Source organism: Chiloscyllium plagiosum, chromosome 3, assembly GCF_004010195.1.
Source record: "Chiloscyllium plagiosum isolate BGI_BamShark_2017 chromosome 3, ASM401019v2, whole genome shotgun sequence".
Taxonomy (NCBI): domain Eukaryota; kingdom Metazoa; phylum Chordata; class Chondrichthyes; order Orectolobiformes; family Hemiscylliidae; genus Chiloscyllium; species Chiloscyllium plagiosum.
The window spans coordinates 132,940,606-132,955,129 of record NC_057712.1 but is presented as its reverse complement, the minus strand read 5'-3'; the positions used below and the strand labels follow the sequence as shown (position 1 = coordinate 132,955,129).

General features: G+C 42.0%; 1 protein-coding gene across 1 annotated transcript in view; it reads left to right on the top strand.

Annotated features, from left to right (window-relative positions):
* The window catches only part of LOC122540182 (dynein axonemal heavy chain 8-like), a 1,320,893-nt gene that overhangs the window by 1,216,020 nt on the left and 90,349 nt on the right, over positions 1-14,524 (top strand). Inside the window, exons 84-86 of the mRNA XM_043675532.1 lie at positions 992-1,144; positions 5,630-5,785; positions 10,546-10,662. Coding sequence (XP_043531467.1) covers positions 992-1,144; positions 5,630-5,785; positions 10,546-10,662 — 426 coding nt within the window. The remainder of the gene's footprint in view (positions 1-991; positions 1,145-5,629; positions 5,786-10,545; positions 10,663-14,524) is intronic.

Sequence of the window (14,524 nt, the reverse complement as noted above, 5' to 3'; positions counted from 1 at the left end):
GGCCACTGCAGCGGACAGCTGAAACTGACAACCGGAAGTGGCAGGGACAGGCCACTATAAATGCCGGAGGAAACACCACAGAAGCGCTTCACAGGAGGGTCCCAAGCACTGAGGATGTCACCTAGACAGGGGACGAAATGTTTGCAACAAAAACTTCCAGCTCGGCGAACAGAACCACAGCAACGAGCACCCGAGCTACAAATCTTCTCAAAAACTTTGAACTACTCTCAGCAGAACACATGAGCTGAAGATACACCAGAAGCCATCCTTAAAACTTGTGCAGAATTTCTGGAAAGAATTCTATAGATTGTATCCCACCATCCAGAGCAAAAGGAATCTAGTCAGATATAACTGTTCCAGAAAGACGTCACAGAGCCAGCAATTTGTGAGCACAGAATCACTTCAGAATCAGAATAACATTCTATACCATCTCATCAGCTTAACTCCTGCTTGGCCAAAATGCTTACCTGCTAAGTTGCAGGGTTTTCAGATTTTGCTTTCCTTTCTTTCACGTCAGACATTTGCATGTATATCAGCTTGAGGCTTTTTTGCATAATTAAAATAATTTGTCAAAAACTTGATATCTTTGTTTAAGTTTATTTTGGTAATAAGCCTGTTATTTTTGTTGACTAAAGAAACCTGGCCAATTTGCTCTTAATTCTGAACATCACTCAATCTGAGACCCATATAACTAATTATGTTACCAACTCAGTTTAATTTAAAGTTTGTGAAGAGCTGGGATAAGTAATGGAAACAGTGATTCCCTCCAACTTTGGTTGTAACAATGTGAAGGTTTCTGGCAAATCCTTATAAACAAAGGTGATATTTTATTAAAGTGTTATCAATAAGTTCTACGTTTAAAGGTTTGAACATTGCAGATGACCTCAAACAAAGCGTCTGCATTAGATGATCTCAATCCCACTTGTAGTTTCTCCTAATTCTTTGAATTTGATCAGCCTGGATAAACTAACTTTTGCTACTCATACCATAGGGTGGATGGGTTCTACTACAGAACTGCCATTTGGGATTGGCTTTCATGGATGAGCTGCTGGAAATCTTATTACAAAGTGAGAATGTGCATGACTCTTTCCGAGTGTGGATAACTACTGAGCCACATCCGAAATTCCCGATCACACTGCTCCAGGTCAGTATTTAGTGACAGAATAACAGCAGATTAGGAAACAAGCAAACCAGACGGATTTGCAAGGTATCTTCAACATTTTAATATTGCTATCATCTGCCTCTGTGTTATGGACCAATGCAAGAAATTTGTTTTCTAAATGCTGCATCTTCATGAATTCAGGAATCCACTATTCACTTTGTGAAGGCAACATTAATGGTAGGGTCTTTACAATATCCAAAAGTGGAATATAATCCAAGGAGCAGACTTATAACTGAGGGAGACCCTGCTTTTGTAATCATCTGCTGGAAGTCTTGCTCCTAACGTGTCAATGAAAATCCAGGAATTATTAACAGCCAAAATCATTGGTGTTAATGTGTTAATGGTTATAGGGCTGGCTAACCAATAGAAAACAGAGATAGGATAAGGGTAGCATTTTTGAGATAGTTGTATGTTAGTGTGATAGTGGTGTGTTAGGGATCAGTGCTGGGTCTACAAATATTTACAAAATATATTAATGACTTGGATGAGGAAAGCGAATGTATTATTGCCACGTTTGCAGATGACACAAAAATAGACAGGAAGGCAAATGGTAAGGACAACACAAAGAGTTGACAGAGGGAAATAGACAGGTTAAATGAGTGACAAAAGCTTGACAGATGGAATATAATGTGGGAAAGTGTGAAGTTATATACTTTGACAGGAAGAAGAGGAACTGAATATTATTTTAATGGAGAAAGACTATTTAAAGCAATAGACCATAATGATTTGGAAGCTCTCTTCCATTAATCACAAAAAGTTAGTATCCAAGATTAATGAGCAATAGGGAAGGCAAACAAAATGTTATTTCAAAGAGAATCATGTATAAATGTAGGGAGATTTTGTTAAAACTACAAGGCACTAGTCGGACCACAGTTTGAGTACCATGAACAGTTTTGGGCCTCTTATTTAAACAAAGATATCCAGACATCGAAAGCAATCCAGAGAAGGTTCACCAAGGAGTTGCCAAATTATGGAGGGACTGTCTTCTGAGGAACAGTTGAGTAGGTTGGGCCTGAATTCACTAGAGTTGCAAAGAATGGGAGACAAAATCCTTATGGATTTACCAAAACAAATGAATAAGGAAATCTAGGGTTATGGGGAAAAGGCCGAAAATTGGAGTTGAAGATTATCAGATCAGTCATCACCTTATTGAAAGGCAGAGTAGACTTGATGGGCTGAGTGGCCTAATTGTGCTCCTATGTTTTAGATTACATTTTTAGATTAGATTTTAGATTACATTACAGTGTGCAAACAGGCCCTTCGGCCCAACAAGTCCACACCGACCCGCCGAAGCGCAACCCACCCATACCCCTAACCTAACACTACGGGCAATTTAGTATGGCCAATTCACCTGACCTGCACATATTTGGACTGTGGGAGGAAACCGGAGCACCCGGAGGAAACCCACGCAGACACGGGGAGAACGTGCAAACTCCACACAGTCAGTCGCCTGAGTCGGGAATTGAACCCGGGACTCTGGCGCTGTGAGGCAACAGTGCTAACCACTGGGCCACCGTGCCGCCCCAATATAGTCTTATTCTGGGCGTTGTGCATTAGAGTTGTGGGAAATTAATGGGACATACATGGATCTCCAGGATCAGCCATGTTGTAAGTTTGTAATAAGTTTTTGCTATTTCTTTAAATGACTTTGATAAACAAACTAAATATATGGTAGCTAAATTTGCCAGTGATAGGTAGGAAAGTAAGTTATGAAGGGAAGATAAGGAGATATAGAAGCAAAGAGATATGGATAAGAGTGGGCAAGATCTGGCAAAGAAATATAATATAGGAAAATTTGAAAGTTTTCGTTTTGCCAGGAAGCATATAAAAAAATCTAAATGCTGACAGATTTCAGAGATACAGGGGGAACTGGGCTCATGAGTGATAGCCAAGTTCGGTACCCACAAGGATGGCCTCAACCAAGATCTTGGGTTCATGTCACACTACAGGTGACCCCACTACACTATGTACTCTCTCTCTCTCTCTCTCTGTATACACACACTCTTACATACTCACACACTCACGCAGACCATCTCTCATATACATGCTCTCTCTCATACACACACACATGCATCCCACACACTCACACCCACTCACACACCCTCTCACAGGTTTATACTCCATCACACCCACACACACATTGTACCAAGCTTTCACACATGCTTTCACACATGCAAGCACACATCCTCTCACATACACTCACTCACATGCACTTTCTCTCTCTCTCTCTCTCTCTCATGCACACAAACACACATATAAGTCTATGGGGTTAATTTGTTTTTGCAGAATTATATTAACAGATACATTATATTTTGTTCAAGAAATGCACAATCTGCAGGCAGTCAATGCATTTAATATTTTGTAAATTTCACTTTGGAAATAGAACCAGTCTAACTCAAGATTGGGATACAGACAGACTCGAACCTCACATTTGGATCTCCAGCCTCAGCAGTATATGCTTTTATTTTATTTTATTTTATCCTGACCCAAAATTAAGGGATGGAATCCAGAGTGAATTTTGTTAAAGATTGGTACTGGCAATCACTGGTACAGCCATGCCGGTACCAATCTCCTTTGGGAACCAGGTAGCCATTTAACCAGATGTTTATTTTGATTGGTTTTGCTTTGGATGTTGCTAAATAATCTGTTAGAAACCAGATGTAGGTGGGATTTACAGGATGTTCCCTGTCCAGGATACCAACCAATGATTTCTCTTACTCAATTCATGCTTAGTGGGACTCTTTTGCTGTATCGAGTCTGTAGCAACTACAATGGCTTGTTGGCCCAGATCCTGAAGAAAAGTTTAGATGTTTGGCTGAGAGTTGGTTTTGTTTTGATCTACTCATGTTGGAGATGGTTATTACGAGCACTTCTGTGGTACAAATGTTACTTGCCACATTTCAGCCAAAGTCTGGATAGTGTCCAGGTCATGCTGCATTTGAACATGGACAATTTCAAGATCTTAAGAGTTGTGAATGGTGCTGAACATTGTGCAATCAACAGCAAACATCCCACTTCTGACCTTATGATGGAGGGAAGATCATTAATGATGCTGCTGCTGCAATACTACCCTGAGGAACTCCTGCAGAGGCCTCTTGGGGTTAAAATGATGATCTCCAAAATCTACAACCTTCCATGAGTTAGTACGATTCAAACCAGCAGAGAGTTTTCCACCTGATCCTTACTTGACTTTGCTAGAACTCATTGGTGCTGTACTCTGCTAAGTACTGCCTTTATATCAATAGAATTACAAATCCTTTATTGTCATAAGGACAATAATCTTCACTTTCCCTCTTGATTTCAGCTTTCTCATACAAATTTGGATTAATATTGTAGTGAGGTCAGCTGAATGTGCCTGGTGGAACCTAAACCGAGTATCAGGAAACAGGTTATTGGTCAGCAAGTGCTGACCATTCTCCAGCATCAGCAGTACTTCTATCATTTTGGTGATGATCAAGAGTAGACTATTGGGGCAGCAACTGGTCAGGTTGGATTTCTTCTAAATTTTGGTGAGCAAATTTTCACATTGTCAGTTAGCTGCCAGAGTTGTAACCATATTAGAACAATTTAGCTAGGTGTGTGGCCAGTTCTGGTGTACACATTTTCAGTACTGTTGCCAGAATGTATCAATGTGCCTACCTCAAGAAATCTTCAAATGAATGGTTGGATTTTTCACTTGCATGCAAAATTGGTGCTGAATGAAGTGGACCCATCATCCCTTGACACAGATCAGAAGAGGACACAGGAGCTGCAACGTTCTGAGCCAGGCTGTTGTAAGGCAGAATTCAGAACAAGTCACTTGACCCCCTGCATTCCTCTTAAATTAAAGAGAGTATTCTAAAAATAGCCATCTGGCAAACTTCATATTTTGGTCAACAGATAACAAAAATGTTTGAATCAAGCAATCATGTATCTAATGCATATAATGTTTTACACAAACTGTGTGTACCAACGTTCCAGTTTCTCTTCCTCTCATGAATGCATGCTGCATTCCTGTGAGCAATATCTGTCCTCAAGCATCCGCCCTTCCAGTAAATGTAAAATTGAATATGGAGTATTTAATATAAGTTCCATCCTGTCTTCATTCAAAATCCTAATGCTTCTTCTGCAAAGGATCATTGGGGATCTATTGACAAACAGAATTCTGTCTTTTTTAATCCTTTCCAAATTCAGCAAGTCAAAGGAAATTCTATATTGACTCATATTCCAACAAAGACCAACAGTAGAGGTATGGCTGGAGTCTGGGTCATTCTGGTCTTCCTGGTTCAAATCTACGCTGATTGGTGTGGTTACTGAATGAATGATTGGTGAATCAGATGAATAGCATGCTCAGAAGTCACTACGCACAGGCTTAGTAAACCTACATCCATCTCTGATTGTGTAATTAACACAAATCATTTGTTATTTAACCAATTCATTTCTCTCATTGTTTACTTGAAGGCTAATTGTCCATTGTTTACTTTCCAGACATCCATCAAGTACACTAATGAGCCCCCTCAGGGAGTGCGGGCAGGACTGAAAAGGACATTCACTGGAATTACTCAAGACCAAATCGAATATTCAAATCTACCCATGTGGAAACCGTTATTGTATGCAGTTGCTTTCCTACACACCACAGTCCAGGTAATAGAGCCAGATCTGACTATCTCACTATAATCCTAATCAATGATTGACTCATTCTGAACTCAAGCCCCACCTTCTCCTGCTCCAGACCCATTCCTCCTCATTCTCCCATTCTGGACCCGATCCCCTTTTACTTATAGCCAGTACCGTCTCAGTAATCTTACACTTACATTGTGTACTTACTGTTTGATACTGTTTGACCGTGTGACAGTCTGAATCTTTATATTTCAGAGTACACAGGTGAGGTTGCATTGAAAAAGGGATATGATATCCATTTTCTGACAGTTCTGCACTAGGAGAAAACTGTGAGTGTGGAGGTACAGCTCCATATTTCTGAAGGAGCCCTGACTGGGATCTCCTGTTCGATGTGTGGAGCTCTAGCCTTTCACAGAAAAGAGATGGGCCATTTCTCAAAAAAATCCAGCCCAATATTTCAAAAGAATAAGCAATTTCAAAACAAGAACGGGTTCATCCATGACAAATAGGAAATTGAGAAGAGAGATCAAAACAGTTAATGGTCTGTGGTAAGGTAATTAAGTTGATAAAAGTGCCAAATCGGCAGAACCACAAGCAAGAATCTTCATTCTCCTTCAAAGTCTGCTATCCTGCACTGACCAATCGTGTAAGAAAACAACAACCATGAAATTACAGCAGCCGTCATAATTACTTTATCTGACTTCATGTGTTAACTTCTTCACTTTAACAACAAAGAACTCAAGTAGAATGCCCCAACATTGCAGAACACAATGGGACTTTCTTCCTATAATTAGAATCAGGATCAGGTTTTATTGTCAGGTGTACAGAAGTACAGGGGGAAATACAATGAAAAGTTTACAATGTCGCCAATCATGGCATCATCTTATGTACCTAGATACCAAACCTTCGGTAAAAAATAAAGAATTAAGCGCTTGTTTATCATGATTTAAATGTTAGCATCGCTTTTTTGTTTCTAATTGTATCTCTTTATCCTAGTAAATCTATTGCAATGACTTGTAATGAATTATTTTTTAACTGGTTTAAACCAGGAACTTGACTTCTGGTCTACCTTAATTTGAGTTTTACAAATTAAAAGGGGAGGTGGTGAGGGGGCAGCAATTCGGATTGTGGCAGACATACATGGTAATTGTGCCACCAGATTTGATTTTCAAATGGTGGTCAGGGGACAGACCCATCAGCTGAATACTTTTCCAGCACCACCTATGGGCCAGATGAACGTGGAACACATTCCCTCAGTCAACCCAAATTGAACATCCTTGAATTTAGTCAAATTTTGGATCTGATGGCAAGGGTACAAACTCAGGTGTGCTATGTGTGCACCAAAATTGCAAAGTGGGTAGATCACCATCAATCAGCAGCTCACATGATTTGCACATGGACTGTCAGGTGAGGTGCAGTTGACTTTCTTTTACTGGTGCAGATAAAGTGGAAATTCTGTGGTAAATAATCAAAGAGTTTTCCAAAGTTTGAGATGTTCACATACCAGTGTCGGAAGCTTTGTTCTTTAATGATCAGGATTTAATGACGTGTATGGATACAGTTTCAAACTTTGTTGAGCATATGAATTTTACGAGTCTTGTGAACTGTGAGGTGAATGGCTTAGAACTTCAAAAGGACATACAAATAGTGCTCGAATGGATGGACAAGTGACAGAGGAAATTTAATTTCGATAAATGTGAAGTCATTCATTTGCTAGCAAGAATATGGAAAGGCAATAGGAAATTATGCAGATGATTCTAAAAAGTCTGCAGGAACACAGAAACATGGGTGTTTAAAACAGTGAAAGTGCCAAGGCAGATAGTCCCTATCACAGCAGAAGATGTGTTGGATGTTTTCGAATGTATGAAGGTGACCAGATATATCCAAGAACTCTGCAAGACTCTAGAAAATAAGTTGCAGGGGCCCGGCTAATGAGATCCAGGAGTAAGATCCAGAGACAGGAGGGTTGTGAATGTTGTGTCCTTATTCAAAGAAAACCTGGGAACTGTAGACCAGTAAGTCTAACACCTGTCTTGAGAATATTCTGAGGGATAAGATAGACATTCATTTGGAAAGATAGGGTTTGATAAGGAATAGTCAGCAAAGCTTTGTGAGTGGGGGATCATGCATCACAAATTTGTTCGAGTGCTTTGACAAAATGACCAGCAAGGTTGATGAAGGGAGGGCAGTAGACATAGTCTACATGGATATCAGTAAAGCCTTTGGTAAGGTTCCACATGGTAGGTTGTTCTGGAAGGTGAGATCACATGGAATTCCAGGAGAGCTAGCAAATTGGATACACAATTGACTTGATGGTAGGAAGCAGAGGGTAATAGTGGACTGGAGGCCTGTGCCTCAGGAGTCAGTGCTAGGCCCATTGCTGTTTGTTACCTATATCAATGCTTTGGATGTGAATGTCCAAGACATGATTAATAAGTTTGCCGATGACACTAAAATAGGCGGTATCATGGGTACTGAGGAAGGTTATCAGAAATTGCAGCAGGACCTTGATCAGCTGGAGAAGTGGGCCGAGAAATGGCAAAATCCAATGTGGACTTTTTAGGGATAGTCTATGGGCGGCACAGTGGCACAGTGGTTAGCACTGCTGCCTCACAGCGCCAGAGACCCGGATTCAATTCCCACCTCAGGCAACTGTCTTTTTGGCGTTTTCATATTCTCCCCATGTCTGCGTGGGTTTCCTCCGGGTTCTCCGGTTTCCTCCCACAGTCCAAAAATGTGCAGGTTAGGTGAATTGGCCATGCTAAATTGCCCGTAGTGTTTGGTGAAGGGGTTTGGTTGGGTTGCTCTTCGGCGGGTCGGTGTGGACTTTGGGCCAAAGGGCCTGTTTCCACACTGTAAGTAATCTAATCTAATCAAATAGACTTTAATATAGATAAGTATGAGGTCTTGCGTTTTGGAAAGTGAAATCAAAGTAGGAGTTTGATTTGATGGTGAATGATAGGACCTTAAGGAGTGTAATGGAACAGAGGGACATTGGAGTTCAGGTGCACGGTTCTCTGCAAGTAGAGTCACAGGTAGACAGGGCAGTGAAGAAGGCTTTTGACACATTGGACTTCATCAGTCACAACATTGAGTATAAAAGTTGGAAAGTTATGTTGCAGTTATATAGGATGCAAGTGAGACAACACTTGGAGTTATTGTGCTCAGTTTTGGTCACCTTGCTATAGAAAGGATGTTAATAAACTGGAAAGAAAGCAGAAGAAATTTACAAGGATGTTGCCAGGACTCAATGGTCTGACTTATAGCGAGAGGTTGGACAAGCTAGGACTTTTTTCTGTAGAGCGTAGGAGACTGAGGTGGGATCTTATAGAAGTGTATAAGATCATGAGAGGCATGGATAGGGTGAATGAACTCGGTCTTTTTCCCAGCATTGGGGAATTGAGGACTAGGGGGCATCAGTTTAAGGTTAGAGGGGAAAAAGTTAAAGACAACATGAGGGACAACATTTTTACATAGAGGGTAGTAAGCATGTGCAATAAGCTGCCAGCAAAGGTGATTGATGCAGGTACATGAACAACATAGAAAAAATTTAGAAGGATATGCACCAAATACATGGAAATAGGGTTAGCTTGGGTAGGCATTTTGGTAGGCATGGACCAATTTGGGCCGATTGGCCAGTGTCAGTCCTGTAGGAGTCTATGACTCAATAAGAATGGTTAATAAAGTACACAGCGTCCTACGCTTTATAGATAGGACCATAGAATGTGAAGTGAAGAAGTTATGTTCAACTTGTATGGGGCACCAGTTCAGCCTCAACTCCAGTATTAGATCACATTCTGGGTGTCACACTTCAAGAGGGTTTGTTGAAGCAGAAAGAATGCAGAAAAAAATCTCAAGAATGATCATAAGTAAACTCCACACAGACAGGCGCCTGAGGCTGGAATTGAACCTGGGATCCTGGTGCTGTGAGGCAGCAGTGCTAACCACTGAGCCACCGTGCTGCTCAGGTAAACACTGAGCACAATAATTTCTTTGACTTACATCAAAAAGAGTTCTAATATTCAGATAGCTTCTTCATCATAAAGACTGTCAGTTTCAACTTAGTTTCATTCATCAGCTCTGTCCTGCCTCAAATTATGAGCTCCTGAATTGCTCATCCAAAGTTATCTTTTAACTAATGGACTTGACCATTCCAATGTTTCCCATGTGGATCTACCCATCTTGCAACCTCTATAACTTTCCAATCCAAATTTTGGTTGAGTGTAAACTCGCCTGGTGAGATCCTGCTCAGCTGTCACTCTTGTGCGTGCTGACCTATATTGATTCCCCATCAAGTAACTATATTGTTTTCATTACCTTGTTAAGACCACACCTCATGGTCTCATCCTCGTACCTTAATAACCCCTCCGGCCCTTCAGCCCTCCAAGAATTCCTTCTTCCTCCAACTCTGGCTTGTTTTGCCTGACCGATCCCCATCACTATCTGCCCCTGACTGCCTTCCCCAGCCCTACCATCTGTGATATTGCCTGTAGCGATTGTGTCCTTGAACTGTAATCAATCTCTCCATTTTTTCATTTCTCCTCCTTTAAGATGCTCCTTAACAATCTGTCTCTTTGGCCAAGCATTCATCAGTAGTCCTGATTATCTCCTGATGTGGGTCAGTCGTAATTTCTTTTGATATTGCCCTGGTAAATCCCCTGAGTATATTAACTGCATCCCATATGTATGTAAATTACATTGCTGTTGATGATATTGAAATATTTCATTAGAAGTAATTTAAAGTCAGTTTTACAAGCAACAATTCACTTCCTATTACACATTAGGAACGGCGCAAGTTTGGTCCTCTGGGATGGTGTATTCCATATGAGTTCAACGCTTCAGATTTCACAGCCAGTATCCAGTTCATACAGAACCATCTTGATGATTGTGATAAAAAGAAGGTATGTTGTAGGCTGCTTGAGTCTTGTCAATATTGATAAAGAATAAGAACTTCTTTTTCCGAAAGTTTAGCGTAATTTTAAATAAAACTAGATGAATTTATTGCCAAAGCAGGTCCAGAAGGAGAAATGGCGAGAGAATAAAGGGAGTGTAAGAAAAGAAAAACATTGAGGGAAAACTTATATGACCTTTCCCTCGTGGAGAGGAAGCTACATTCCATTGTGGCTCAAATTCTAGCAACTCAAAACTGTGCATTTAGGAGGCAGTAGGTCAGTAGTAGCATGAATAGAATTGTATTCAACTACAACCTGTATGGACCAACGTATACCCCAGTTTACCATTACGGTCAAGCCAGGTAAACCCGGTGAGCTGAAAGTGACTGCCTTTGACATCAAGGCAACATTTTATTGAGCATAGCATCAACTAGTCCAAATAAAACCAAAGTCAGTGGATATGAGGGAAAACTTCTAGTGAGGTAGTGTGTATCCAGATGCAGCAAGACCTGGACAGCATTCAGACTAACAAGTTTGTGAAGGTTTGTAGCTCAGGTTGAGGTTTAGGGTGTAGGTTTGCTCGCTGAGCTGTAGGTTTGATATCCAGACGTTTCATTACCTGGCTAGGTAACATCATCAGTGGCAACCTTCAAGTTCGGACTTTTCTCGCTGGAAAGAAGAAGGAAAAGAGGTGACCCAATCAAGGTGTACAAGGTAATGAGAGGCAGGGATTGAGTCAATAGCCAGAGACTTTTACCCAGGGCAGGATTGACTGGTACGAGGGGTCATAGTTTTAAGATATTAGGAGGAGCGTATAGAGGAGATGTCAGAGGTAGATTCTTTACACAGAGAGTTGTGAATGCATGGACTTGGAGGTCGCCACTGATGATGAAACATCTGGATATTAAACCTACAGCTCAGCGAGCAAACCTACACCCTAGACTAACAAGTGGCAAATAATATTCTCACCACACAAATGCTCGGCTTTGACTAACCCCTGGTGGAAAGTATCTAACTATTTCCCTTAAACTTCAATTCTGTTTGTATTGCTGAAGCTCCCTCATTTCATATACCTAAGAGCCAGACGGCGGACTTGGGCCAGGGAGCAGAAACAGGTTTGCTATAGTAGACAACCGTTAGGGCTAGGGGTCCTGGGATTGTTCAGTGCCAGCAAGCCATGGGCAATTCATAGAATGCCTACAGTGTGAATTCAGCCCTTCAGCCCAACAAGTCCACACCAACCCTCCAAAAAGTATCCCACCCAAACCCATTCTCCATTACTCTACATTTATATAGAACATAGAACATAGAAAAGTACAGCACAGAACAGGCCCCTGCGGCCCACAATGTTGTGCCGAGGATTATTCCTAATCTAAAATAAAATAACCTAATTTACGCACTCCTCAATTCACTGCTGTCCATGTGCATGTCCAGTAGTCGCTTAATTGTTCCTAATGACTCTGTTTCCACCAGCACCACTGGCAAAACATTCCATGCATTCACAACTCTCTGCGTAAAGAATCTACCTCTGACGTCTCCTCTTAATATCTTAAAACTATGACCCCTCGTGCCAGTCAATCCTGCTCTGGGGAAAAGTCTCTGGCTATTGACTCTATCCATGCCTCTCATTACCTTGTACACCTCGATTGGGTCACCTCTTTTCCTTCTTCTTTCCAGCAAGAAAAGTCCGAACTTAGTCAACCTCTCTTTGTAAGACAAGGCCTCCAGTCCAGGCAGCATCCTGGCAAACCTTCTTTGCACCCTCTCCAAAGCCTCCATATGTTTCCTATAATAGGGTGACCAGAAATGGACGCAATATTCCAAGTGTGGTCTCACCAGGGTCTTGCAGAGCTGCAGCAAAACCTCACGGCTCTTAAACTCGATCCCCCGTTAATGAAAGCCGAAACACCATATGCTTTCTTAACAATCCTATCCACTTCGGTGGCAACTTTGAGGGATCTATGAACTTGAACAGCAAGATCCCTCTGTTCCTCCACACTGCCAAGAATCCTGTCTTTAATCTTATATTCGGCATTCAACTTCGACCTTCCAAAATGCATCACTTCGCATTTATATAGGTTGAACTCCATCTGTCATTTCTCAGCCCAGCTCTGCATCCTGTCTATATTGCGCTACAGCCTGCAACAGCCCTCGATACTATCAACGGCACCTCCGACCTTTGTGGCATTGGTAAAAATACTAACCCAGCCCTCAACCTCCTCATCCAAGTAATTCATAAAAACTACAAAGAGTAGAGGCCCAAGAACAGAGCCCTGCAGGACACCACTCACCACTGACCTCCAGGCAGAATACTTTCCATCTACAATCACTCTCTGCCTTCTGTCAGCCAACCAATTCTGAATCCAGACAGCCAAATCTCTGTGTATCCCATATCTCCTGACTTTATGAATGAACCTACCATGGAGAACCTCATCAAATACTCGGCTGAAGTCCATATACACCACATCCACTGCTCGACATTCATCAACCTGTCTCGGCACCTCCTCAAAGAACTCAGTAAGATTTGTGAGGCATGACCACAAAGCCATGCTGACTACTTTTAATCACACTATGATTAGATTAGATTAGATTACTTTGATTAGATTAGATTAGATTAGATTAGATTAGATTAGATTAGATTAGATGATTAGATTAGATTACTTACAGTGTGGAAACAGGCCCTTCGGCCCAACAAGTCCACACCGACCCGCCGAAGCGCAACCCACCCATACCCCTACATTTACCCCTTTAACCTAACACTACGGGCAATTTAGCATGCTTTTCGAAACAGTCATAAATCCTATCCCTCAGAATTCTTTCCAAAACCTTGCTGACCACAGATGTAAGTCTGACTAGTCTGTAATTGCCAGAGATTTCCCTGTTACCCTTCCTGAAAAGAGGAACAACATTCGCCTACTTCCAATCCTCTGGTACGACTCCTGTGGTGAGTGAGGAGGCAAAGATCCTCTCCAGCAGCTTAGCAACCTCCTTTCTTGCTTCCCAGAGTGGCCTAGGATAAATCTGGTCTGGCCTTGGGGACTTATCAATCTTAATGTGTGCCAAAATTTCCAGCACATCAACTTCGTCAATCTTGCTCTGTTCAAGCCTGTTTCCCAGCTCCTCAAAGCTCTCATTTACAACAAGGTCCCTTTCCTTAGTGAAAACTGAAGCAAAAACCTCTTTTAGTGCTTCCCCTACTTGCTCAGACTCCATGCACAAGTACCCTACTCTATCCCTGACCGGCCCTACCTTCTTCCTGATCATTCTCTTATTCCTCACTTATGAGTAAAATGCCTTTGGGTTCTCCCTAATCTTTCCTGCTAAGCCTTTTTCATGCCCTCTCCTGTCTCTCCTCAGTCCATTTCTGAGCTCCTTTCTAGTAAGCCTGTAATCCTCTAAAGGAAAAAGTGAGGACTGCAGATGCTGGAGACCAGAGTTGAAAAGTGTGATGCTGGAAAAACACAGCAGGCCAGGCAGCATCCGAGGAGCAGGCGAATCGACGTTTCAGGCATAACCCTTCTTCAGAAATGAGGCTGGTGTGCCAAGCGGGCTGAGATAAAAGGTAGATAAAAGGTCCCTATACACTTCCATCCGCCAGACCCCTTCTCCCGCCTCCAACACACCCCACCTGCCTGGACACCCCGTGCTGGCCTCTTACCCGCCTTTGATCTCTTCATATCCAACTGCCGCCGCGACATTGACCGCCTCAACCTGTCCACCCCTCTCACCCACTCCAACCTCTCACTCTCACAACGCGCAGCCCTCCACTCTCTCCACTCCAACCCCAACCTCACCATCAAACCGGCAGACAAGGGAGGCGCAGTGGTAGTTTGGCGCACCAATCTTTACATTGCTGAGGCTAAACGCCAAC